Source organism: Phaenicophaeus curvirostris, chromosome 23 (genome assembly GCF_032191515.1).
Source record: "Phaenicophaeus curvirostris isolate KB17595 chromosome 23, BPBGC_Pcur_1.0, whole genome shotgun sequence".
In the NCBI taxonomy this organism is placed as follows: Eukaryota; Metazoa; Chordata; class Aves; order Cuculiformes; family Cuculidae; genus Phaenicophaeus; species Phaenicophaeus curvirostris.
The window spans coordinates 3,446,641-3,474,220 of record NC_091414.1 but is presented as its reverse complement, the minus strand read 5'-3'; the positions used below and the strand labels follow the sequence as shown (position 1 = coordinate 3,474,220).

The window sequence follows — 27,580 nt, the reverse complement described above, 5'->3', positions numbered from 1 at the left end:
TGCCTCCCTTCCCACCCCCCAGGTCTCTACCTGCATCCCCCTCCTCCATCCCTACCTCCCTTCCCACCCCCCAGGTCTCTACCTGCATCCCCCTCCTCCATCCCTTCCTCCCTGCCAGCCTTCCCCACCCCAATCCCTGTCTCTCCCTGCTCCCCATCCCTTCCAGCCGCTCTCCCCCAGGACCACCGAGCGCTTACGGGGGCGGCTTTGAGCATCCCGGGGGACCCCACGCTTGAGGGGGGCGTGCGATGTGTCTCGACGCTACGGCTGTTGCGGGTTTTCTTTGTCTGGAAGCAGGGGGGACGACGACACACAAACAGCCCCCTTGTTCCCAAAGCGAAGCTGGGGTCTCTCTGATCCCCCCACCACCACCCTATGCGTTTCTCCACCCTATATGCTGGGGGTGTTGGGGGTGCTGGGTGGATTTTGGGGGGTGCTGAGGAGGTTTGAGGGGTGTTGCAGGGGGATTTGGGAGTGGGGAGGGGGGTTGGAGAAGGGAATTGGAAAGATGCAGTGAGTGGGGAGATTTGGAGGGATGCTGGGGGGGGAGATGTTGAAGATTCTGTGATTTAGGAGGGAGCTGGGGGTTTGGTGAGGGATTTGGAGGCGGGGGGATGCTGAAGAGGGACTTGAGGAGCAGTGCTGGGGGAGCTTAGGAGGGATACAGGGGGGGTTTAGAAGGGATACTGTGAGAGGAGTATTATAGGAGGAGGAAGAAAGAGGGATGCTGCAGCAGGGTGAGGGATTTAGGGGGATGCTGCAGGGTCAGGGTGCAAACACGGACCCCTCGGCACCGCCTGCTTGGAAGAGCTGGACTTTGCGGGGTACTCGGAGTCACCCTCCTCTTACCAAGGATGCTTAACATCCTTGGGGCAGGACACATCGTCCATCCCCTTCCAGCAGGTCTCCTCCTTTCAGGGTCTTTTCCCTGGAGACCCAATGGATGCGGTGGCTTTGGGGACCTGTGTTTTGGGTGCCTCCAACACCTCTTTGCTTTGGGGATGGATTCATTCATCACCCAGTGCCCCAGGACGGAGCTGCCTTGGTCAGGGAGGATGGTTTGCAGCAATTTTAGGTGCTTTTGGCTCAGGAGGGATGGAGTTGGAAGCACAGGATGTGAAGGAAAGACCAGCAGCTGGTTCAACCCTGGAGATGGGGTTTTTTCATCTGTGTTGTGCTCTGCCAGCATAAAACTCCTGCAGTGTCAAAGCATGCAGATACTTCATCAAGAGCCTCATAAAAACGCCTAGGAAGGAATTAATAGCTCTTCATTCATCTGATGTTTCAGCTGGTAAACAGCTCCTGGGCCACTGACCGAGGAGGCAGCAATGACGTGTGCTGCGTTTCAGCCGTCACCGAGCGAGGGTTTTGGTGGCAGCGGTCCCAGCTTTGTCCTGGAGGGGTCATGGGATGGAGACGAGCAGGAACTGGGAGCACTGGGATGGCTTGAATGTGTTATATCTGCCTTGGGTCCTGCGCTTCGCATCCTCATGCGATGCACCAGCCTCTGCCTAGAGGGTGTTTTCCACCCCTGGCTTTGCGAGGAGGCATGGAAAGAGCAGGAGGGATGGAGAGCTGCGTCCTGCGTGTGCGTCTCCTCTGGGACACGGGGCTTAAACACCTTCCCGGGGTGCAAACAGCCTCCCAGGCTCAGTGCAAGGTGGCAAGTCTCTGCTGTGCACAGCTCTGACGCAGTCTGGCTGCCGATCGCTCCCGGCAGGAGGGAAACGTCGGGTCAGGGAGTGCAAAATAGCTTTTAGTGTGGCTGAAGAGCTCGTTGGAAACGGGCTCATCCCTTAGCTCGGCTCCCGGCGCAGCCAGAGACCCCACACTGACCCTTTTCCAAGGGGTTATCAGCAAAGGACTAATCATCCTGGCAGGTTCCAGCAAACACGTCCTCTCGGCTCAGCTCTGGCATTTATTTATTTGTTTCAGCTGGAATGTTAAAAATAAACCCAGCGGATACATAAAACAAATGGAAAATCTTTAAAGGGCTTTGCTGTTCATCCGCCTGCGCTCAGTTGCTGCTGCTCCACCTGCTGAGCTGGGCTCCTGCCATCGATACCATTTCCAAACCTGGGGAAACTGAGGCAGGGAGGTCACATTGGAGGGGAGAGCATCAACCCTGTTACGGTGTGCGGAGCTTGAGGTCTGTGCATGCAGCAGGTGAAAAGAAATAAAGGCTCCTACAAGTCCTTCACTGGGTCCCAAGCCAGGAACGAGGGCACCCAGGCTGCTGGGATCTCTCTGCACCAAGTTTTATTGATGCCACTTTATCCTGGCTTGATTCTTGCTCTCCTACAGGAGATTCCTCCTCCTAGGAAGTTCTCCCCAGCTTGATATTTTCACCTGGATAACAGGGGGATGCTGCCTTTCCCACCCTCCCCAAGCAGCCCCTGCTCAGAGAGGAGTTAAATCCAATCGAGGTGGCTTGAGCGATGCTGTGGAGGAGGAAAATTCATGATGCTCCTCTGCCCGAAGAGCTGGGGTCCTTCCAGGGGGATTTACAACCACAGCAGCCAACGGCGGCGTTTTGATTTATTCGGAGTCTGCAATCTTGACAAAGCGTGTTTCAATGTGGGAAGACCCTCTTCCCCTCTGGAATTTATTGGTTTTAATTAAAATGGCCATAAAAATAACACGCCGGAGCCATGAATCTGCTCTGGCAGGACTCCAGTCGAAAGCCAAGGGAATGTCTAGAGGTTAGTGGAGGAGGGAAGGGGGGAGATGCTTTCTCCCCAGAGGTTTTTGGGCTCTCAGGAGGACACTGAGCCGCCTACCTTGTCTGGTTGGAGAAAGCCTTGAATCAGGGGTCCCGCAACACCGGGATGTGTCTTGTGCTGGTTGCTTCACGGCTGAGGTGTTTGCTGGGGAGATGGGCACCAGGGAGCTCTGCCAGGTATATAAATAAGATATAAATACAAATATATAAAAACATAGATCAATATTTTTACATTGATATATTTCCAGTTTGGCTGAGTCTCGCCTGTGACAATTCAGGGCTGTGATGCATGATGAGAAGCTCTTTTTATTCCCCCTCCTCGGTGCTTAAATTCCCTTTTTACTGGATTTTTTTTTTTGCTGCCACAATAGGGTTATTTGGGCTCCTCTTGAGCAGTTCTCCATCAGCAAAGAACCCCACAAAAATGCTGTTGTGGAGGGCGAGGGGAGAAGCAGGCAAAGGGAAAGCCGAAAATCAGAAGTCAAAAATCAGACGCTGCTTGGAAAGTTTCCTGAGTGCTTCATCTACTCCCTGCGAAGGCAGAGACTTGATTTGCATGACTTTGCTCTTGGTGGCAAATACAACCCCTCCTGCAGGGAAGGAAGGTGGTGAAGGGAGGCACCGGGTCCTGTCAAGCCCACCAGCTCCGTTCCCTTCTGCTCAGCGACGCCGTCTGCCCTCAGGGGCGCGAACCCGTCATGGGGTCTGAGGGCGAAGCCTAAAAATAGCGGGATGCATAAGAGGAGCTTGGAGGGGGATCATCACGCGAGGAGGCAGCTGGGCTAAGCGAGGCAGACAGCAACCTGGGCTGAGCAGTGCGAGCTTAACCAGCTCCTTCTGCTGCAGGAGGAGCCTCCAGGCTGAGCCGCTGGGGTTTTCCAGGTCAAAGATGGGAAGCTGGAGATGGGATCCAGGCTTCCACAAGGCTGGAAATCCAGGCAGGTGGTGCAACGCCCAGAAAAAGCACGTGTGAAGAGGAGCAGGGTTGTGTTTGCACTAGGTGGGTGCTGCGGGAGGGCTGGTGGGGTGTCCTGTCCTGAAATCTGCTGAGAAACAGACCCCAGAGCATCATTTCTCGGAGCTGGAGAACAAACTGGGCTGTAACCAGCCTCCAGCTTCCCGTGGGGGAGCTGCACTGAGAGCAAGGCACGAAGAGCAGTGGGGAAGCTCCCAAAAGAACCCTCTGTGGTTAACGAAGCTGCCAGGTCCGGGCTGAGCGTGGCTGTGCTGGAGCTGCACGGTCCCTGGTCCCCATCTGAGAATCCTGGGGTGCTGGGACAAGCATCGGCCTCAGCGAGAGGCGGAGAGCAGGTTATGTGTTGTTGAGAGAAATCTTGTATGCAAGCACTCTCTTCCCAAATGGGAGTTTGTCTGTTTGTCCCTCCCTCCCTCTCTCGCTCATCCATCCATCCATCCATCCATCCATCCATCCATCCATCCATCCCTCCATTCATCCATCCATCCCTCCCTCCATCCATCCGTCCATCCCTCCATCCATGCCTCCATCCATCCATCCATCCATCCATCCATCCCTCCCTCCCTCCATCCATCCATCCATCCCTCCATCCATCCATCCATCCCTCCCTCCATCCATCCATCCATCCATCCATCCCTCCCTCCATCCATCCGTCCATCCCTCCATCCATGCCTCCATCCATCCATCCATCCATCCCTCCCTCCATCCATCCATCCATCCATCCCTCCATCCATCCATCCATCCCTCCCTCCATCCATCCATCCATCCATCCATCCATCCATCCATCCATCCATCCATCCATCCCTCCCTCCATCCCTCCATCCATCCATCCATCCATCCATCCATCCATCCCTCCATCCCTCCCCTTATATAAACAATGGGATTTACCCATCACAGCTCGAGGTGAACCACTCTTTGAGGGCTCCGTTTGCACTCCCCTTTTCTCAGGGCCATGTGCAGAATCACACCTTGGGGAATCGCAGCATTTCAACGAGACGGACCACACTCTGTTTTCTGTAGATCTGAGATGTTTGGGGCTTGTGAGAAAGGGAAAAAATGGACCACGAGCATCGGTCCAACCGCACCGGTACCCACTGTGGGTCCAGGCTGCTCCCCTCGCCTCCCCAAGACTCATCACTTCCCATTCTTCTGATGACAGCTTCGGGTAAATTGGCCTTGAAGAGGAAAATGGGCTGATTTGCGTGTTTTGTTTTCCCACGTCAACAGATCTGAGTGTTTTCATACCTTGCAGGGCAGCTGCTGGGAAAGAACAAATCCCGTCCGTCATGGGAGTTAAAATTAGATGAGATTCTTCTCTGCCTCACCATTATTCGTGGCTGAATGGCAAGGGAGAGGGGTGGGTTGTTGTTTTGGGGTTTTTTTTCTCAGCCTTAGTTTCTCAGCATTGTGTGCGGGGAGGCTGTCTCCCGGGGCAGGGTATTTGCATAGTGGTTGATGTGCTGCGAGATGGCCAGGGATGGATGGAAAAATAGCCTGATGCTTTGCAGGCATTGATCCTATCCCTGGAGATCAGCGATGTCCCTAGGGGTGATGCCACCAGCATCCCTGAGATGGTTTTGGTGCCCCTGGGATGTTCTAGGTGCTTCTAAGATGTTCTCCGTGTCCCTAAGATATTCTCAGTGTCCCTGGGATGTTCTAGGTGCCCCTAAGATATTCTCGGTGCCCCTAAGATGTTCTCGGTGTCCCTGAGATGTTCTTGGTGTCCCTAAAATCTTCTCATTGTCCCCAAGATGCTTGCAGTGTCCCAGGGACTCTCCTCTCACCAGGTTGCCCCAAGCCCCCTGCTCCCACCCAGGGCTGGGTGCTCCGAGGGTCCTCACAGGGCTGGGTCATCCTCTTTCCTTGGAAAAAAAAAGCCTCCAAACTGATTATTTGATTTGAGGAGTTACTGAAACCTCTTTCCTCACCCAGGCTTCTGGAGACAGGGGTGGGATGGAGCCAGCGTGTGGCTCACAGACACCTCCAGCCTCCTCGAACGATGCTTGCAGCAAAGGATGCTGCACCATAACCCATGCCCAGGGGACTCAGTCCCCACAGGAGCCTGTTTTTTTTTCCCTGATTGTTGCTTATTTAGATATTTTCACCACTCCCCCCGCCTCCTTCGGCTGACAATGGAGCATTGATTGGGAACTGGCAGCGTCTCCCTGAATTTCAGGGAGCTGTGAGGCCAGGCTGTCCCCCCCCTCTCCAGCCTCTCCTCTTGGAGGTGGCATCACTGCTTTCCACCCGATGCGCGTTCGGGAGCGTTAACAAGCTGTGAGTCATCTCATAAATGAACCGTCTTGGGGAGGGAGGGGATGGGGATCCAGGGCAAGATGCTGCTCGGAGACAGGAGGAAGTGTGGAGCTGCCGGTGGAGGGAATTGATGGGAATTGATGAGCCTCGGACTCCCCAAAAGGGCTGGAACTGGGGGTTCTGGGGCAGGGAGCAGGTGTCTTCAGGCTGGGAGATGTGGACCATGTGTCCTGGTGCTTGTGACCTGGGGACTGCATGTCCTGGTGACTCTGACAGGGGGATCCTGTGTCCTGGTGCTTGTGGCTGGTCATGACATGTTGGAAGGACAAGAGCCCTGTATATGTGTGTGTGTGTGTGTGTTCGATATCTGGGTTTCTTGAGGGAATAAGGTCCATTTTTCTATCTCCCATGGGTCTGACAGGGGCTTTGCTGGTGTCTCTTGTTGCACCAGCAGAATAAGGGTTAGACCTTCAACCACTCTGGTCATGAGGGAGGCAGTTTTCCTTCTCAGTATGTAAATTACACTTTTTCTGCAGGTTTTTACCTTCCTATCACAACACTCAGAGCAGGGGGATGCTCCTGCCATGCCCCACAGTCCCCAAACCAAGCCACCACCAGCGCATCCACTGCGGATCCAGTGCTGGGACAAGAGGGACGCGGAGGCTTCCAGCCCATTGATTCACCTCCTCCACGGGCTCCGGGGCCGCTGGGGAAGAAGCTGGTGTTGCCTTTGATGTTGTGAATCCAGGTCAGCGCTAACTCAGCTGCAATCGTGCTGCTCTCGATCTGCATCAAATTGCAGATCGCAGGCTGCCTCCTCTCTCCCAGCAGCTTTGGTGCCTCTTGCTCCACGCACAAAGCTCCGTTCCCCTCTCTACTTGTTCCCAGCTCTCCAAATGTCTGTGGGATGAGTTGGTTTGGGGTGGGAGAGGAAGAGACCTCCGTGTGGTGGAAACCCTGTGGAAAAGAGCAGGAGAGTTTGGCTAAGGTTTGTGTCTGGGCTAAAGGATGAGGGTTTGTGTGTCTCGGTCGTGGAGGCATCATCATCAGGAGCTGCAGAAAGAGCATCTGACTCCAGCTGGCACTTTGCTTTCATAGAATCATAGAATCACAGATTGGAAGAGGCCTCAAAGCCCATCCAGTTCCACCCCCTGCCATGGACAGGGACACCTCCCACTGGATCAGGGGCTCCAAGCCCCATCCCACCTGGCCTTGAACCCCTCCAGGGATGGGGCAGCCACCACTGCTCTGGGCTCCCCACCCTCACAGCAAAACATTCCTCCCTGTGTCAAACACAGCCCTAAGGTGAGGGCTTGTCTTTTTTCTCCTTGTGCATCCCCCTTTCCCATGTTCTGTGAATGTGTGCAAGCCCCTGGCGAGGAGCAGGAGGTGAGAACGTGCCCTTAAAGCTTCAAATAAGGGAATGAACCTTCCCACCCTCACCGAAGAGCTGCAGAAGATGCTTGTCACCGTTCACAGCGATGCCGCCCCTGCTACGGCCGGTCCCTCCTTCTCCTCTTCGCCAGCGCCAGGGATTTTGCTTTGTGTTGCTTCCCAGCCTGAAAAACTCAGAAGCTTGCTGCCATCTGTCCTCAGCTTGTCCCGATGGCCTCGGGAGAGCACCTGGGGAGAGCAGCACCTCCTCTATCCGACGGGACACAGATGGTGGATGCTCAGTGCTGCGTCTCTTCAAGACAGCCACCTGCTTCCCTCACCGCTGCTGGGAGCGATGCTGAGCCCTGGGGCAGAGCCGCTGCCGGCGTTCCTGGTCCATCAGGAGCACCAGGAATCTCTGGAGACCAGCAGGATGGTCTGTGGTCATGGTGTTAAGCAGGGAAAGCCAGGCGGTGATGGGGAAAGGAGTGGGGATGCCAGTGAGCACTGGGCTGGGGGGGACCTCGGAGGGTGTTAGAACCTGTGTTTTGGTCTTTACTAGCAGAGAGGAGGTATCCAGACAGATCCAAGCTGGGGTGGCTTAAACTGTGAGCTGAATCCCATCAGTGATGGGTCTTGGAGGAGATAAATCCCTGGTGGTGTGAGAGCCTGGCGTGCGAGCATCACCGAGGTCACACGGGATGCTGGGCACCCCTGAAGGGGGATTTTGGCCATCCCAAGGGTTGGCTGCGAGCATGGCAGTGCCAGGCAAGGAGCAGGTAGGAGCAGGAGGAAGAGGAGCAGCTCCAGCCAAGGCTGCGGCATCGCCTGTCAGTGCTTTTCCCAGCTTCAAAGGCAGCTCCCCCTCCTCCAGCCTCTCCAGCCTGCAAAACCTGCGACAGCTGATCAGAGACAGTGATTTATCTCTCTTATTTGTTTTTCTTTCTTCTTCTGAAAAGCACAAAAAAAATATATATCTCCCCCTCACCCCTCTCCTGCATCTCACAGATGTGCAGGATCCTCCACCGGCTCCCATCAAAGCCATCACAGCCCTGCACAAAGTCAGGGGCAGACTCAGCTCCGGGCCATCGTCTCAACCCTCCAGCCACGTCCCTGTCCTCTTCCCACCCGCTTCAACCTTGGGAAGACATTTGCAGGGAAGATTTCTTCTCCGATTATCAGCTTGGGGTTGTTTATTTTGCTGGAGAACCCTTTTAGGGCTGCGTTCCTGTGGGTCTCAGCTGGGCTGCCCGGGGGGAGTGGTTGGGAGCCCAGCCTGCAGTAAAACGAGGAAGAGTAATAAAGAAAAATTGAATGCGGTGGTTTAATGATTGGAAAAGCTCTTCTTCCATATCTATCTGTCTGCCTATCTAAATATAGATACGTATTTTCTAAACACAAAATGCCAGCATCCCCACTCAGGGCCAGGTGAAGTGGCTGGGAGCCAGGCACAAGTATTTAAAAGCAATATTAAATGACCGATGCCTAACAAAACCCTTGGGCTGAAGGCAGCTCTCTGACCATAGGACATGTTTACTTATGGAGGAGAGAGAAACAGGCTGGAAACAGATCTCTCCCCCCTCCTCTCTCAAGTTTTTGGCTGCAGCAGTGTGGAGGAGAGGATGCATTTGATGTGTAAATCCCTTCTCGCTCCCTGGTTCGGTGGAGGCAGAGCCGCCTCGGGAAGCAGCCGCAGCTCAAGGAGGTGTTGGCTGAGCTAAAATGCTGTTGATTTAAGAGATATTTTTATTGTTTGGGGTTTAACTCCCCCTTTCCATGTGAACGTGGCAGGGAGCAGAGCTCGGTCAGGGCTGGCTGCGACCTGGGAGCTGAGGACCATCCCGTCCCCATGGATGCAGCAAAGCACACAGGATGCACGGATACGGCTGAAGAACCAAGAGTGATGGAGCAAGGATGCTGCCATGGGTGAAGGGAGGCAAAAACCCCCTTCGAAGTCTTGCTCCAATCTCATTCCCAGTCCCAGGATGGCTTCCTCCCACCAGCCTGGTGGAGACACCCATCCTCCTCCTGCCCACAAAGATGCACCAGCTACCGGGGGGAAGAAAAACACTAATAATTATGCTCCGTTAATGATTTTAAATGCTCCCAGGCTAAGTGCTCCCATTTCTCTGCTAAATGAGCCTCTCTCCTTGTCCACACCATCCTCCTCCCTCCCCGAGGCCCTGGGACGGGAGCTGTGGGTGGATGACAAAGGGGACGGTTTCTTTTTCCTTGATGTAGCCAAGATATCCTGTGAGCGAAGCAATTTTTCCTCTCGCCTTGTTCTTCTACCTTCCTCTGTATCCAAGCGCAGCAGCCAGGATCCTCGGAGGGCCTGGATGACTCACCGCGGCAGCGATGTGAGGGTATTAGCACACGATTCCTCCCATCACCAGGAGTTTTTCTATTCAGAGCAGCTCTCCTGGCCCGAGGAAATATCACGTTTACCTGCAAAAGGGCTGGGCAGAGGGAATAAGTCCCCGTGACAGAGGGGACAATGATGGAAACGAGCGCTGGACCAGGGCAGGTGATGCAGAGGCTGGAGGGATGCGCGTACGAGCAAGAGCATCAGAGCCTCATCGATACCCACGTTTGCAGAGGGACACGAGCATCCCCGACACAAAGTTCTCACCCTGAGTTATTGCTGAAGCTGAAGCGGGTTCCTCCCCGACGCAGCTCGGTCACCCCTTTAGCCACAATCCCAGGGCAGCGGCGGCTGCAGTTAACTCTCTAATTGCACGCCGTGCTCGGCCAAGCTGCTTTGCAGAGTGCAATTAATTAGCGTTTGCTTCCCCGACGGTCGCTGACCCTGCCAGGCTCGGGAGTAAATTGGCTGCTCTGGGTAATGGGTTTGCTAAGAGCGGTGGTGGCACAGCTCCTGGGCAATCACTTCATTACAGGACAAGCTATTTATAAGTTCATTTTGGAAAGACAAGGCGGCTCACGGGAAGAATGTGGCCCTCAGTGCCAGCTGCTCTCAGCTTTCGGGCTCACGAGGACCTTGGAGAAAGGAGGCACAGACGTGGTAGGGCCGAACCTGAGCTTGGACACCACCCCAACCTGCCATCCTGGGGCAATTTTTGCTCAAGAAAATCATTATTCGGGGGCTGCGTGTGTCTGGGACGTGCTGGAGTGGGGAAAAGTGTGCGGAGAGATGCTTTAGGGATGCTGCAGGAAAGCTAATTGGGGTTAGAAAATATGCAAAGGTCATTTTTCTTCTGCAGTGCAAAGCCTGCCTGATACATGCGGTGAGATGCAGAGGAGCAGGGGCAGATAGATGAGGCTTGAACAGCCAGCAAAAATCCCACCTGGTCCATGCAGGGGGATGCAGAGGACCAGGAGCTGGGAATGAACCTTGAATATCCAGCAAAAACCCAACCTGGTCCATGCAGTGGGATGCAGAGGACCAGGAGATGGGAATGAACCTTGAATATCCAGCCAAAACCCAACCTGGTCCATGCAGTGGGATGCAGAGGATGAACCTTGAGCATCCAGCTGAGCTCCCCAGCCTCCTCCTCTTTCCTCCCACCGTGGGTGCTCTCCCTGCACCCAAACCCAGCTCAAACCCTGCTAATTTAGAGAACAAACGGCCCCTGTTGGCCAGCCCTTTCCTCAAGCCGCCCGGCACTTCATTATATCACTCAAGATTAATCTGCTGCTCCTAATTGCCGAGTGCCCGAGAGCTCCAGGCAGGGAGAAAAATAAGCGGTACTTTTTTTTTTTCCTCCGTAATATTTAGGTCGACTTCGCGATGTGGGAAGTGCGGAGATGGGAATTCATGTGGTTTAGGGGATCGGGAAGCAGTTTTATAGCATTTCTTGGGTTTTTTTCCCTGGTGTCTCCTCCATCCTGGCTCCCAGAGGGAAGAGCATCCTCAACTCCAGCTGAATGTCAAGAACAATTGCTTTTTGTGGGTTTATTTTTCTTTTAATGGGGGAATCTTTGCTCAGTTCTTCCTCCTCTGCCTGTTCAGCCCCAGCAGGGGAAAAAAACTCACTGCCAAGTGCTGTGATTTGAGGAAGGCTGAGATCAAAGTTCTCTGCAGACTCAGCAAACCTTTTCAGCCAGGAAACAAACAGGCACAGATTTTCCTTTAGGAAAAGTATATCCCATAGTTTTTTTCCATGCAAGATGTTTCATTATAGGAGCAAGGCTTTGGGTCCAGTTTGGGCTCATTTGATGCATTTCATCATCAAAAAACTTGCGGCGGTTCAGGGCTCTGCAGAATTAGCCCCCTACAACTCAACCAAACCTTTCCCTCCGATGAATTGTAAACACTGGAGATGCAAATGGATTTATTTTTTTTTCCCTCTCCCTTGTTTTGCAGGAAAACTGATCCCAAACAGCCAGTCAGCACAAATCCATGGCTTTGCTCCCAGTATTTTGGCTTGGCCAGGGGAGAGCCAGGCTGGCAAGGGCAATCACCGTGTTGTTTTCGGAGCTGCTCCAAAGTGGCTGATTCACTCGCATCAACACAGAAAAAATGAAGGAGAAAGGAAATTCCTCGGTTTGCATCCCAGCCCAGACCTGGCGCTGAGAGGCTCAGTAATTTTTGCCCCCTATTTCAGCAATATTTGTACATTATTCAGTGCCCAGACAGTCCTGCTGGGATTGTCCCGTAGACTCCTGCCCTGCTTCTCAAGGTATTTAAGGACCCACCACAACTCCACATCCTTTGACAGCTGGTACCCATGGGATCCAGCCCCCAAATCCCACCACACCCCATCCTCTGTGTCCTTTGTGCTCAGGAAAACCAGAGCTTTGGGGTTTAATTCAAACAAAAAGCTGATAAAAAGCCCATCAGTAGAGCAGCCGAGTGGTTGAAAGCCTCCACCTCAAAGGAGATTAAGTAGACAGGGTCCCCCTAAACAATTTAGGGCCACTAAGGCTCTTGCTTTCATCTAACATCAGGCTGGAGCTGGATTTTTGTGCTTTGGGGATACCAAGTTGGGATTTTGGGGATAGCTGTTAGCATTCCTGAGCTCAGCAAAGCTCTAATGCATCCCTGGTTTCGGGAGCACGGCAGGTGCCTTTTCCAGCTCACCTGGGCATGAGGAATTTTGTGGGCTCCCCCAACCCTGTTCAGCACCTTCAGCATCATTCCTGCATAGAATCATTCTATAATTCTATGATTCGATGATTCCTGCCCTCCCCAAACCACCTCAGCGCTGCAAATCAACAAAATTCCTGAGCAGAGCTGGCTCCTCCACCTGAACGAATGGTCCCTGCAACACCAAGTGTCACCTCGGAGACGTCACCCACGAGAGCATCTCCAACGCGAAGGCAGGAGCGATGCGGTTCAGCTCCGATGGAGCTGTGGCTCTTTTCCCCGGAGAGCTCAAGCCTGTCCACTGACAATGGCAAAGCGTGTCTGTCGGGCAGAGAAATATTGCATGTGGTTTTTGAGGTCTGGGGTGGCAGCAAGTGCCTGGTGGATAATTACTTATTGATTGCTCGGCTCGCAAAATAAGCACCTCTGCACAGGGACCTGCCCAGCCCTGCCAAAGAGCTGGGACGAGAGCACCAAGCAAAGAGCTGGAGGTGAGGAAATAACATCTATGAGTCCTTCTGGTTACAAAAGGGGGGATATTCCCTCAGGAGGAGAAAGTTTGTCCCTGCAAACAGGAGCTCAGGCAGCCAGGATGGGAGGTTTGGGGTCTGTTCTTCACCTCGTGTATCCCCCAGCTTTTACTGCAGAGGCTGCAGGCTCAGGTTTTCCCTCTGTCCTTGCAGCAGCTCTGGCACGTTTCTCTGGTTTTTGAAGGCAAACCCTTCCTTGGGGCACCCCTTCAGCTCATAGCCCTGAGCCTGGAGCCAGTGGAGGGTCTGTATAACCCATTTAATGCGCATTTTCTTCCTTCATCACAAATTCGAGCAGCCCTGAAATGCAGGAGGATGGAGCAGGATTACACCACAAAGCTAAAAGCTGGGTTCGTGGATGGCTCCCATGATGCTGGGTCCTTAACCAGGTTGTCAATTAGACAACCTGGAGAGCTGGACCCAAGGCTGTCACCCGGATAAGCCGCTCTGTCCCACTGCCAGTGACCGGAGAGGACAATCCCTGTGGTTCTGCAGTGAGACCACCAGGCAGAGCCTCCTGACCTTGAAGGAGAGGGAGAACCAGGCAGCTGATGAGGATACGGACAAACATCACTTGGGTTTCCAGTGGCTGCAGGGAAGGTGGCTCAGGAGGTGCCAGGAGCTGACGGCTTATGGTGGGACAGTCCTAACGAGGGTCAGACTCAGACCTTTGGGTGCATCCTTGTGTCTCTGCTGTGTCCGAGGGTCTGGGCTCATCTGCAAGCCTGATGCCTCAACCCAAGGCTTGGAGAAACACCAGCATGCACCCTGCCATCCCCTTCTGGCCCCGGATTCATCACCCCAGACTAAAAACCAGGAACTGCTGGGCTTTTGCTGGAGAGGCACCAGCTCTCAGCCATCCTGATGTGTGTTGGATGGCGATGCTGCAGCCCAGGCACAGGAATGGGTTTAATTGGCGGCTCCAGAGATGCTCCCATGGACCAGAAGTAGTCCCCAAACCACTGCCAGCCTCCTGGAGGGGAGCCACGGCATCACCCCAGAGAGGATCCTCCACGATGCTGAGGGTGAGTCCTGCTGCCCAGGGCAGGGGAGCACGAGGACCTGGACAGAGGGGTAAAGGCCATCACGAAAACTGCGTGAATTGAGTTCAGTTCCAACATGATTCACCCTCAGCCACTCCATCCCCTTGCCAAGAAGCCCAGGGGCTCAGTGAGCCCTTAGCCTAAGGTCCCTCTTGCAGGACCAGCCCTGGCAGAGGGAGTCAGGACACCCCACCTCCCGCTCCATCCCTGCCACCGTGCTCTGGGGACCAGCGACCAGGGGGTTAGCGAGGCATCGAGTGAGAGGATGGGGAAATGGGGTTGCCACGGAAACCACTGAACAGCAAAGCGATGATTTTTTTTATCTTTTTTTGTCAAGACAGGGAAAAATGCGGGGGAGAAGGGCAGCGGCGAAGTCTCCGTGATGGGAACTAGCCCAGGGGGCTGGGGAGCAGGGGGTTTGATCCCTGGGTGAGCTGGGATTGCAAATGAAAAGGTGGATGCACAGGGGTCTGCGTGCTGGATTCTGCCCCCAGGGGACAGTGTCCCCAGGAGATGGCTCAGGACAAGCCACGGAGAAGGGATGGGGGCTGGTGGCACCGTGGGGGCTGTCCCCATCACCACAGTGGGATGGGGGAACCCAGGCAGGGAGAGGCACATCACATGAAAATGTTGGAGGTTTACAAAGGAATGGAGTGATAGGACGAGGGAGGATTGCTATAAATTGGAGAGGGAAGATTTAGATTAGATATTAGGAGGAAATTCTTCACCATGAGGGAACAGGTTGGTGGCTGCCCCATCCCTGGAGGGGTTCAAGGCCAGGTTGGATGGGGCTTGGAGGCCCTGATCCAGCGGGAGGTGGCACAGGGGGGGTTGGATTTAGATGACCTTTAAGGTCCCTTCCAACTCAAACCATTCTATGATTAACTATAACATCTCCATCACAGCAAGGATTTAGCATCTCATGCAGGGAAAGGCAGGTACCAACCTCCACTGAAGCTCTGGAGCATCTAAAGCCTGGAGCTCCGGGGGAGCCCTCCAGGCTCTCTGTGCACCCAGCAGGGACTGTACCAGCCTCTCCATCATTGCAAGGTCACGAACAGCCCCAGCTCAGCCCAGGGCTGCGACAGAGCCCCAAAACTCCTGAGGGCTCTTGTCTGAGCAGAAGGGCAGGGGATGGAACCAGAATTAGCATTCGCTGGTTGAAGCCACGGCTACACCTCTTGAGCACTGATGAAAAATCAGAATTGAAGTGCCCACTTCCCCCAAAGTTCAAGAGGGGCTCCTGGGCTGAGAGCTGGCAAAATTGGCAGCTGCCAGAGTTTTTTGCCTCTACTTATTCCTCACCAGGCTGGGGGATGCGGAGAGGAGGAGGGGAAAGGCCTGGGGACACGGCAGATCTGGGGTTGACGAGTGGGGAGAGGATGGTGACGTCTCCTGGGGGGCTCAGCCAGACCCCAAACATCACCACCCATCCCAGTTTGAAGACTGGAAATCTGGGAACTAGGGTTTTTGCAACATGCAGCTGTGTTTGTACCATCCCCATAGAGCAGGTTGAAGGTTCAGCCACCCAGAGCCTGTTTCAAGCCCTGAAAACAGTTGGATGTCAGCGAGACCCCTGCTGTCCCCTGCCCCAGTGACACCACAGATCCTGCATCCCGGCACAGGGAGTGGAGCATCCTTCATGGCCAGGAGCTCTCTGGTCCACTCTGGGTGGGGGAGATGCTGGTGTGGATGGTGAGGGAGGTTCCAGCAGTGCCCAGCTCTCTGGATAGAATCATAGAATCACCAGGTTGGAAACGACCCACCGGATCATCGAGTCCAGCCATTCCCATCAATCACTAACCCATGTCCCTCAGCACCTTGTCCATCCGTCCCTTAAACCCCTCCAGGGAAGGTGACTCAACCCTCTCCCTGGGCAGCCTCTGCCACTGCCCAATGACCCTTTCCGTGAAAAATTTTTTCCTAATGTTCAGTCTGAACCTCCCCCGGTGGAGCTTGAGGCCATTAACCTTCCCTGCTCCCTTTGCTCCTCTGGGATTGAGGGGCAACCGGAGTGACATGTCCCCTGTGGAACAGATGGACACAGAGATGTTAGGAGCTCCAGTACAAAATATTTGGGACCAGGCTCCCTCTGGTATTTCTCAGACACCTTGGCTGGATCAGACTGCAAAATTACGGGTCTAAATCCCCCAGTTTGGGTTTGTCCCACTCAAACATGCCCTGTGGCACCCCAGGGACAGCACATGAGCCCTGGTGCTGCCTGTCTCATTGCACAAGGTCACATTGATGCTTTATTCATCCCCCACAATCCACTCCATTCCTTAATTGCAGCCACACATGCTTTGCAAGTGTAAATAATTGCCTTGGAGGCTTATTAATGATTTTTGCCACGCTAACGAGTGCTAAAAACGCCCTCTCAGGGGTGTCTAACCCTTCCCTGGGCTGTCAGGAACCCCAGAGACCAAGGAGTTAACACCCAAATCTGGGGGCAAATTGCCTTGAGCTCTGCCTGGAGAAAAATTCACACCTTAGCCTAAGGTAAAAAAAATAATGATCGGTTGATCCAACAGCTCCACTGTTCTCCTCTACACCTGCCCATTGGCTCACGCAGGCGCGGGAGCAGCACCTTCCACGGTCACCGTGACCTTACCTGTGTCCCCATCATATCTTGCTGCCTCCACCTTGCAGAGCCTGGTGGTGGTGAAGGACAAGCTTAGTACCACGAGGCTCCATCCTGCACCTCCTGTAGCCCAAGGTGCCTCTCCCTGCCGGTCTCCGATGTCCTTTCCTTGGAAAACCCTCTTGGCTGTTGATAGAGCCGTGGGACAGCCTTCAGCAGGCAGACCCAGACAGGGAACCACTCCAGACTGCATTAAAGGGCTTTAATCACCGATTTTTAACAATCAAGTCATGATTACATCCCAATCTAGGGGCTGGTGGGTCCAAGGCTCATCCTGGAGCTGGCTGGGGGCTCTTGGAAGACCACAAGACCCGAGCTGTGCAAACCGAGGAAGCAGGCTGAGCCACAGAGACAGGTCACACCTTTATTGCTCTAGCTGGAGGGCTTTTCCCACTCCATTCCACCTCCTTCTTTCCTGGGGACAGAGTTCCCTCAAGCCGAGTCCCTGTTTCACAGAGCAGAGGAACACGGTGGCATCTCTCCAGCATTCAGACACCTTCCAACCACCCATCCTTCCCTCCGTGCTCTCCCGCTGCTCACACTTAGGTGAAGAAGAACATGTTTCAGGGTAAAAACTGGCCCTTTCCCACCCCTGGCCACCAGGATAGTAGCACAGCCCCATCTCCTCCTGCCCCCAAATCATCTAAGTCCACTTTTTCCCCAGGGAAGAGCAAGGTGCTCAGATCAGAGCAGTCTCCCTTTCCAAGGATGTGCCCGCTCTCAGTGGGCTCCAGCACACCTCAAGATACAGGCAGGTGTTTACAGGGAAGAACCTCTTGAATCCACCTGGCTCTTTCCGTGCGAACCCACCGAGCACCAGAACCGGGTTTCCTGGGATGTTCAAGGGAGCCCAGTGCAAAGAAAGAGGGAATCGGGATGCAGGGACTGGCTCCCTCCCCACCCTGGCCCCTCAGCGCGTCCATCGCAGCATCGCATCTCACGCCGCTTCCCTCCAGCCTCGTCGCTGGGCGTCATCAGCAGAACTGCAGGAGAGGAAGAGCCGGGGTGGGTGGTGAGCCCTCAGCCAGCCTCCCAGCATCCTTTCGGGGGGCTCCTTTGCCACCCCTCGAAGCTGGGAAAGGGTTGGAGTGCCCAGAGTCCCCCTCCGGTTGGGTACAGACCTTCCAGCGGTTCCCGCATTCGTTGCACAGCACGAACGTTGTCATGGGCTCATCAGCGCTGCGTGTCTGCACCTAGGATGGAGCTGGGTCAGCGGAGACCCCTCCAGTGTCCCCCAAACTGGAATCTCCTAGGGGTACGGGGAGGAGCTGCGGGGCTGACCTGGTTGTAGGTGCAGTTCTTCTTCTTGCACTTGCCACATTGGAAGAGGTCGGTGACGGTGCCGCCCGTCTTGGCCATCTGGTGCTCGCGGATGGCCTCCTGGGTCATGGCATTCCTCAGCTCCTTCAGCTCGTCACTGGCCATCTCCTGCCACCAGCACCAGCCCAGCAGGGTCAGCGTGGCCGTGGCTTTGCCAGCACAGGGTGCAAACCACCACGGAACCACCACCCTCCCTCCCCAAGACCAGGACTGATCCTGCTCTCTGTGCTTGCTGGAGGATTCAGGCTCATCCAGATGAAAATTCAGCTCATCCAGATGAAAATTCAGCTCATCCTTAAACCAAAACTGGTGCCTGCAGGGAGCCAGCTCCCCATGGAGGGAGCTGGGCTGCCAGGAGCCTGACTTGAGGTCCCTGGTTGAGGAAGAAGAGTGAGGACCTTCTTCCCTGATTCCTGCCAATGTCTGATCCCCCACTTGGCTCTTGGATGGGTTTGGGGGCTCTGGGGACACCAGGCAGTGTCCCCTTTCTCCCTGTGCCTGATGGTGGGATGGGAAGATGCTGGGACAAACCCGGTGTGGGCACCACCAAGCAAAGATCCAGCCACCCCTTGGGCACCAACGTGGTCTCCAAGAGCAGAAGCTTGGGGAGAATCTCAGCACCCTGGAGGCAACATGGATATGGTCCAGGAGAGCCCCGTGCCCCCACCCCACTGCCCACCTCGGCAGTCATGCGGGCGATCAGGCTGGGTGGGATGGCCCCACACAACACGTTCTTCCTCAGGCTGGGGTTCTTGGGGTCCTTCAGGTTGCTGATCCTGCTCCGCACCCGGTTGCGATACTTCATGTCTGTGCTCTTCAGCTCCTGGAAGATATGTGGGGATCCGTTAAGGAATCAAAAGGAAAAAAATTGTCATGGAAAGGGTCATTGGGCACTGAACAGGCTGCCCAGGGAGGAGGTTGAGTCCCCTTCCCTGGAGGGGTTTAAGGGACGGGAGGACGAGGTGCTGAGGGACATGGGTTAGTGATTGATGGGAATGGTTGGACTCGATGATCTGATGGGTCTCTTCCAACCTGGTGATTCTATGATTCTATGGTTCTATGAAAGGTGGGGGGACGTCGGTCCCACTGCTGCTGTGGGCTCGGTGATGCTAATTGTCACCAGGGCCAGTGGTGATGTGCATTTGGAGGTGGCTGATCTCAACAGGGCTTTGTTCCCTGGGAAACCACAGGAGGGGAGCTTGGATCTGGTAGGATGAAGCACAGCTTGGGATGTGATGAGGGAAACCACTTTGCCTCTCCCTGTTGTGACACCCAAAGGCTGTCAGGGCATAGGGGCTGTCACCAAGTCCTGTGCTGGGACATGAGTTCATTGTGAAGGGGGCTCAGCAGCTGAGGTGGCAACTTTGAGGTCCTACAAGGCCCCAGACACAAATGGCAAGAGTTTGGGATGCACTAAAACTCGAAGTGTACCCAGGAGGGGGAACCACCACGGTCTTGAGGGACCACTGGGAGACCCCGAGCTGGAGATGAACAGAGCTGGGAAGCCCGAGCACTGTGGTGGACCAGGGCTGGCAAGAGACGCAGGCTCAGAAAAGAGACCTTGGACGGGTTTGGAGTTTATTTCTTAGGGATGAAGGCTTGTCCCTGATGTCTGGGTGGGACACAGACCCTTTGGACTAAAGCAGCTGCCCAGTGGATGGATGCTCAGCATCAACATCAGCATCAGCCTCTAACTGGGGTCTGGGCTCCCTCTGCAGGCAATAGGGACAGCAGAGCACGTCTCCCTCTGTCCTTGTCCCCATCACCCTCTGTCCTTGTCCCCATCACCCCTTGTCCTGTCTCCACCACCACTCTCGAACCCCCACGTATCCCCCAGGAGCCAGAGCCTGGGCACTCTCAGCTCCCCCAAAGGATATGGTCTTCGATCTCCGATGCCATCTTCTCACAGTTGACACCGAGCTCCTTGTAGTCGTCTAAAGGGCAGAGAGGCCGAGGGGTGACTTCTGGCTGTGAAACCAGCTGGGACTCACCATGCTCTGAGAAACTCCCCCAAGAATCCCACCTCTTCCCCTCAACTTGTCCCAGGCTCCTCATCTCTCAAAACCACTGCTTTTACCCAACTTGAACCCAGAATTAACTTCCTCATGAAGATCCCAGCCAATGTCTTACTGGGAACCTTACCAACCTCCTTCTTTTTCATTTTCGGGGCTCAATGCTGAGCTCTGAGCTACAGCTGCAGTTTGTTTGCAAGCCAGGGCTAGGTTTGCCATCACAGGGCTGGACGTGCCCCAGGTTATTGGAGGGTTGGTCCTCCAAACGCCAGCATCCCCAGCTCCAGCACCCACCAAATCCCAGCAGCTCCAGCTCCAGCACCCACCAAATTCCAGCACCTCCTAGACACCTGCACCCCAGCTCCAGAACCCACCAAATTCCAGCATCTCCAGCTCCAGCACCCACCAAATTCCAGCATCTCCAGCTCCAGAACCCACCACATTCCAGCATCTCCAGCTCCAGCACCTCCCAAACTCCAGCATCTCCAGCTCCAGCACCCACCAAATTCCAGCATCTCCCAAACTCCAGCATCCCAGATCCAGTACCCACCAAATTCCAGCATACCCAGATCCAGCACCCACCAAATTCCAGCACCTCCCAAACTCCAGCATCCCAGCTCCAGAACCCACAAAATTCCAGCATCTCCAGCTCCAGCACCCACCAAATTCCAGGATCCCCAGCTCCAGCACCTCCCAAACTCCAGCACCCCCAAGCTCCAGTACCACTTCTCCAGCACCCTCCAAACTCCACTATCCCCACTTCTAGCACCCCTCAAACTCCAGTATGCCCCGCTCTGGCACCCCCCAAGCTCCAGCACCCCCCAGGCTCACTCACCATCCATGCGGAGGGCAGCCGTCAGCATCTCGATGCACTTGTCCCTCACCGAGTCTCCTGTGAGGTAGCAGGGGGCCAGGAGGCAAGGGCTGGGCGAGACGGTGGGGCTGGTGGGGGTCCGTGGGGTCTCCGCTTTGGCTTTGCTGCTGTTGGCTCTGCTGGGACACACGGGGAGGACAGGCAGGTGCCGGGGTCCCGGTGCAGCCCAAGGGTCGTGCGTGCTGGGGGTCCTGCGGCAGTGGGATGGGTCTCTCCTACCTCTCCTCCCTGCAGTCGCTGGAGTTCCTCCGGGAGCCGGTGGGAGCTGGCGAGGGGCTGGTGCCCACAGAGGGTCTCCTGGGGGTGACACAGTGGGGATGACACCAGAGGTGGCAGGACCTCAGGCACCAGCACATCAATGCGACCACTGGGAAGCCAACAGGAATCTCCCCAGGGAAGTATTTGGTCCTCAGGGGGAACATCCCAGTGCCCATGGCAGGATCCTCGAATCCTGGGGTCAGTTCTGGGCCCCTCACCACAAGAAGGATGTTGAGGCTCTGGAGCGAGTCCAGAGAAGAGCAACGAAGCTGGGGAAGGGGCTGGAGAACAAGAGGAGCAGCTGAGAGAGCTGGGGGTGTTTAGCCTGGAGAAGAGGAGGCTGAGGGGAGACCTCATTGCTCTCTCCAACTCCCTGAAAGGAGGTTGTGGAGAGGAGGGAGCTGGGCTCTTCTCCCAAGGGACAGGGGACAGGACGAGAGGGAATGGCCTCAAGCTCCACCAGGGGAGGTTCAGGCTGAACATTAGGAAAAAAAATTCACAGAAAGGGTCATTGGGCAGTGGCAGAGGCTGCCCAGGGAGGGGGTTGAGTCCCCTTCCCTGGAGGGGTTTAAGGGACGGGTGGACGAGGTGCTGAGGGACATGGGTTAGTGATTGATGGGAATGGTTGGGCTCGATGATCTGGTGGGTCTTTTCCAACCTGATGATTCTATGATTCTATGATTCTATGATCAGGGCTCCTAGACATCTCTACCCATCCCAGACACGAGTCCCATGGCCAGAGCATCCCCAAAGCATTCCCAGGGGCACCCCTCCTTACCTCTCCCCCGACGGTCTCTTTTGTGGAGAGGAAGAGGAGGAGATGGCCGAGGTGGTGGAGGACCTCGAGTCAGCAGAGTCTCTCCTGGCAGGACGAGCCCCGTGTCAGAGGGCAGCAACAGGGACCGGGGAGCAGGTCCAGACCCCCGTCTGCAGCCCGGCGAGAGGCTGGGGTCCAACCTCTCCCATCCCCATCCAGCCCCGGCATCCACCTCTCTTTCTTGCCATCCAGAGGTGACTTCTTCGAGGACGCAGCGGGGCTCCGGCCATCGCTGGAGACCCTTCATCGCAGAAGCCCGAAGGAAGGAAGGGATGCTCTCAGCGAGCCTGGTCCCAGCATCCCCGTTGCGAACTAGTGATCCAGACCCTGCCCCTCTGCACACCCCAAGTCACCCCCGAGCCCCACCAGCCCCTAGGCTGCTGGAAAAGCCTCCCCAAGGCTGGAGGTGTCTAACAGAGCCTTGACGTGCCCTTCAGCAGGTACCTCTCCGAGCTGGAGTCGGCAGGGTGGCCTCGAGGGGTGGTGGTGTGAGAATTGGACTTGCTGGGCTTCCTAGGGACAGAGAGAGAGGGGCAGGGTCAGACAAGCACTATCCAAGCAGCCCTCACCTGGGGAATTAATAGCTCTAGAGAAGGGAAAAGAAATAAATGCCATTTCTTCTTGTAAGGAGTGAGCAGAGGTGGTTTCGTGTTGGCAGGGACCCCCACCTCTCCCTGTGCTTCTCCTTGTGCTTCTCAGCTCGGCTTCTGGGGTGTTTCCCCCCTTCACTGGGGCAGCTGGCAAATCCCAACCGCTTCTCCTTCTTCTCCTTCTCCCCATCCACGTCCTTCTCCTTCTTCCCATCCACGTCCTTCTCCTTTTTTGGGGTGCTGGAGGACTCTGGAAGAAGGGTAGGACAAGGGGGAATGGCTTTACATTGGAAGGGGAAAGGTTTAGAGAAGATATTAGGAAGAAATTCTTCACCATGAGGGTGGGGAGGGCCTGGAACAGGTTGCCCCATCCCTGGAGGTGTTCAAGGTCAGATTGGATGGGGCTTGGAGCCCCTGATCCAGTGGGAGGTGTCCCTGCCCATGGTCAAGGGATGGAACTGGATGGGCTTTGAGGTCCCTTCCAACCCAACCCATTCCATGATTTGGGTGTCACAGGCACAGCCCAAACCTGCACAGGGCACCAGGATGGAGGGACGACTGGGATCTTCAGCCTTTGGTGAGGGCACATGCTGGTTTGTACCCCTCCATCACAGAGGAAAACCAAGCCCTTAGAAAATCCATGAAGTCCATGCATCATCTAGCAGGACTGGGTTACATCAGCCGTGATGCACGGGATCCTGTGCGCCCCACCTCGGCACTGATCCCACCCTGATCCCCCTGGAGAACATCAACGTTTGGGGTTCAGGAACAGCCTGGAGAGAGTTGGGGCTTAGGGGGGGTCCTGCCTCTCCCTGGAATCGCTCACCCAGCAGCCGCTTCCAGTTCTTGATGAGGATTTTAGCTGAGGCCACCACCTCTTCATCCGAGCAGTGCTTCCGCACCGAGTTGACGGCCACCCCGATCCGCGTGGTCTGGGGACGCAGGGCAGGGATGAGTCCTCAGGGCTGTGTCAGCTTGTATGGGGTGGGGGGGGACAGGATGAGCTGCCCCATGGTCTGTTCCCACCCAGACCTCCTTACCTGGAGCAGCGGGATGGTCATGGTGTAGCCGGTGAGGGACTTGAGCAGATCCAGCGCCCCTTCCTAGAGCGGGGAGAGGCCACGGGGATCCTTGAGGAGCCAGGAAGACTTGGGGGGGCCACATCAAGGCAGCCTACACCTCTTTTTCTCTCTCACCGGTGCTGGGGGGGCACCCCAAGGGGACACAAAGTGGTCCTGGGCTGGTCCCCAGCAAGCACGGAACCCTCACAGTGACCCCAAACCCTCCCAGATCAATCTGGTTACTTTCCCAGCTTGGAAACAGGAGCTTCCCTTAAAGCTTGGGAAAAGCACTTCTTATTTCTCTCTCCAATTACCTGAAAGGAGGTTGTGGAGAGGAGGGAGCTGGGCTCTTCTCCCAAGGGACAGGGGACAGGACGAGAGGGAATGGCCTCAAGCTCCACCAGGGGAGGGTCAGGCTGGACATTAGGAAAAAAAATTCAATGGAAAGGGTCATTGGGCAGTGGCAGAGGCTGCCCAGGGAGGGGGTTGAGTCACCTTCCCTGGAGGGGTTTAAGGGACGGGTGGACGAGGCGCTGAGGGATATGGGTTAGTGATTGATGGGAATGGTTGGACTAAATGATCCGGTGGGTCCTTTCCAACCTAGTGATTCTATGATTCTATGATAAGGAAACCTTGGGAGCTGGGGACGTATGGGGGACATCCCAGTGCCCCCACACAGGGGTGTGAGGGTCTGCGGGACGCGCACCCATCAGGTTTCAGACCAGAGCTAAACATAACCCCAGCACAGAGCCCTCCTCCTCCTTCTCCAGGGTATTTTTAGAGCTGCAGCAGCCACCGCCAGCTCACAGGTATCCCCACTGCAGGGGACACATCTCCGTGATGGGCTGGACCCCATCCCATCCTGAAGGGCTGGATCAGACCCTCCGAGTGTGAAGGGTGCAGGGACATCCCCGTGCTGCAGCCAAACTTGGACTCCATCCCCTCCCCAAATCACAGGCACGGGGAGATGGAACAGGACGGCTGGGCAGGATCAGTCCTTTGATCCTGGGGGGATTCCTGGTGGGAAGCCCAGCCCGTGTGGCCCCCAAGGGGTCTGGTTCACCTCTGAGTGTCGGTGCCCCACAAAGTCACCGAATCTGGGGGGACAGCAGCGTTTTTCCCCCCTCAGCCAGGCGCCTGCACCTTATCGGGGCAAAGTCCAGCAGAAATGGTCAAATATTAACTTTAAGGGCTGGGCTCAACTCTGTTCACCCATACGCAGCCGGATCACCAGGATCCCTGGATGGATCCTCACCTGGCGCAAAGCGTGGCAGGGCCAGATCGTGGCTCTTTGGCCATCGCCAAAGCCACCTGGGAATCCCCACTTGGCCCTTTCCCCTTTGCACAAGCGCGTGCAACAGGCAGGGCTGGAGCTGGGGGGGTCCTTGTCCCTCTCTGTCCCCACCAAGGGGAATTTTTCACTTGCACGGAGCTGAGCCTGCAGCACCGACCCCAGCCCTGATCGGATGTTGGTGCCCGGGCGGGTGGCCAAGCACCTGTCACCCACATTCACCCTCTGTCCCACGATGCCAAGGGGTGCCCGGAGCTGCTACCCCTGTGACAGACCCCCCCGGGCCCCCAGATCCCAACAGCCAGGAGCGATGGGGAGCAGGAGAGCCCCAAAAGTGGAGGTAAAATAAAATCCGCCCTGGGTGCCGGCTCTGACATGGCAAGGCTCAGCTAGGGGGGTGCAGGCAGCACCCTGGGTCCTGAGGGCACCTATGGGTGCTCAGCACCCCTCCCACATGCTCAGCCTCTCCAAGACTGTGAGCAACAGGGGCTGGGGGTGCAGGAGAGCTCCAATTTAGAGGTAAAATCAAATCCTCCTGCATGCTGGTCCTGTCCTGCTATCACGAGGCTCAGCTGTGGTGACGCAGGCAGTGCCCTGGGGTCCTGGTGGCACTTAGGGGTGCTCAGCACCCCTCCCATATGCTCAGCCTCTCCAGGACTGCGAGCAACAGGGGCTGGGGGTGCAGGAGAGCCCCAGTTTGGAGGTAAAATTAAATCCCCCTGCGTGCTGGTCCTGTCCTGCTATCACGAGGCTCAGCTGTGGTGACGCAGGCAGCACCCTGGGGTCCTGGTGGCACTTAGGGGTGCTCAGCACCCCTCAGACGTGCTCAGCCTCTCCGGGACTGCGAGCAACAGGAACTGGGGGTGCAGGAGAGCCCCAGTTTGGAGGTAAAATTAAATCCCCCTGCGTGCTGGTCTTGTCTTGCTATCACAAGGCTCAGTTGTGGTGACGCAGACAGTGCCCTGGGGGCACCTATGGGTGCTCAGCACCCCTCGGACATGCTCAGCCTCTCCAGGACTGTGAGCAACAGGGGCTGGGGGTGCAGGAGAGCCCCAGTTTGGAGGTAAAATAAAATCCCCCTGCATGCTGGCAAAGCATCACAAAGCTTGGCTGGAGCAGTGCAGGTGGCACTTGGGGTGCTGGTGGCACCTGTGGGTGCTCAGCACCCCTCAGATGTGCTCAGCCTCTCCGGGACTGCAAGCAACAGGAGTTGGGGGTGCAAAGCAAACCCTCATTTTCCCTCTCTCCTCTGCCCTGACATTGCACCATCCAAACCCGCGTGCACACACACACGTAAACACGCACGTGCATGTAAATACAGGCATGCACACGCGTGCAAATTTACACACCGTCCCCGAGCAGCTCGGCTGCCTTACCGTGCTCTTCCTAGCCACCATCTTATCCAATTTCTTGGCAATCCGGACCAGCTCCTCAGCGGGCCCCATGCTCGCGGCTCGCTGCTCGCCAGGCTTCGGTGCCCGGTGCAAGGAAACCAAACCAGCAGCAGGTAGAGCTCAGGGCTGTCAGCATTGGGGGGGTCCAGCTGGGTGCCAAGCAGCGGTTGGGCTGGAAAGGAGCAAAGAGTAGGGAAAAAGGGGGAAAAGAAAGGGAAGGGAAGGGAGAGAAAGCAGAAAGGAGGTGGGGCTGTCCTGGCCAGTTATAAACTCCTGCCAGGCAGGCGAAATAGCACGGGGAAGGGCTAAATATAGCTGGGAGCACCAGGCAGGGCTGCGATTGCAGGAGCTGGGGGAGGCACGGAGTGGGGCGCACGCCTGTCCCCACCGGAGGGGACCCTGGGGGCTGGGGGAGCTGCCCACCGTGGGGCTGGAGCTTGGTGTTGGCAGGGAGAGAGCCTGGGACGTGGCTTGGCCACCAGGATGGTTCAACAAGGGGTTCCTGATGGGTGCGAGGCAGCGTGGTTCAAGCTTTGCAGGTGCAGGGGTTGCTCTTTCCAAACCCAGCGTCCTGGAGGAACAAGTTGCAATAGCAAATGATGCCCCCAAACCTCCTACAGCCTTTTCAGCCAAGCAGGAAAGAAGAATGCATCAGTGTTTGCTCTGCTGAGCTCCTCAGCAGCAGGCATGGCAGCCCTGGGGGCCAGGAGCCAGGTGGTTGGGATGGGGAGGTGATGGGAAGCGTGCCACCCTCGCTTGTCCCTGCTCCACCACCCAACACAGAATCATAGTATTACTTGGTTGTAAAAGACCTTTGAGATCATCAAGCCCAATCGTGCCAGTCTACTGCTAAATCAGATCCCTAAGAATTTCATCTACTTCTCTTTTAAACACCTCCAGGGATGGGGATTCCACCACTTCCCTGGGCAGCTTAATTGAGGGCTGAGAACCCTTTCAGTGAGATGTTTCCTGATGTCCAGTCTGAACCTGCCCTGGTGCAGCTTGAGGTCATTTCCTCTCACCCTATTTCCTGTCATGTAGGAGAAGAGACCAGCACCCACCTCTCCACAACCTCCTTTCAGGGAGTTGCAGAGAGCGATGAGGTCTCCCCTCAGCCTCCTCTTCTCCAGGCTAAATACCCCCAGGTCCCTCAGCTGTTCCTTATAACCCTTGTTCTCCAGCCCCCTCACCAGCTTCGTTGCTCTTCTCTGGACTCGCTCTAGCCCCTCAACATCCTTCTTGTGGTGAGGGGCCCAGAACTGACCCCAGGATTTGAGGAGCGGTCTCCCCAGTGCCGAGTCCAGAGGGAGAAGAACCTCCCTGGACCTGCTGGCCACGCCGTGTCTGATCCAAGCCAAGATGCCATTGGCC

The 27,580-nt window shown here is 55.8% G+C and overlaps 1 protein-coding gene across 1 annotated transcript; it reads right to left on the bottom strand.

Annotated features, from left to right (window-relative positions):
* Window positions 1-16,942: 16,942 nt before the first annotated feature.
* On the bottom strand, window positions 16,943-26,408 carry TCEA3 (transcription elongation factor A3). Its single transcript, XM_069875408.1, has 14 exons — window positions 26,192-26,408; window positions 23,504-23,566; window positions 23,290-23,395; window positions 22,542-22,713; window positions 22,318-22,386; window positions 22,046-22,114; window positions 21,835-21,918; window positions 21,018-21,095; window positions 20,760-20,914; window positions 19,790-19,846; window positions 18,592-18,746; window positions 17,874-18,020; window positions 17,714-17,785; window positions 16,943-17,575 (listed from the first exon to the last, which is right to left on the bottom strand). The coding sequence occupies exons 1-14, from the start codon at window positions 26,258-26,260 to the stop codon at window positions 17,567-17,569; spliced, it is 1,305 nt and encodes a 434-aa protein (XP_069731509.1). The 5' UTR covers window positions 26,261-26,408; the 3' UTR covers window positions 16,943-17,566.
* Window positions 26,409-27,580: the final 1,172 nt, after the last annotated feature.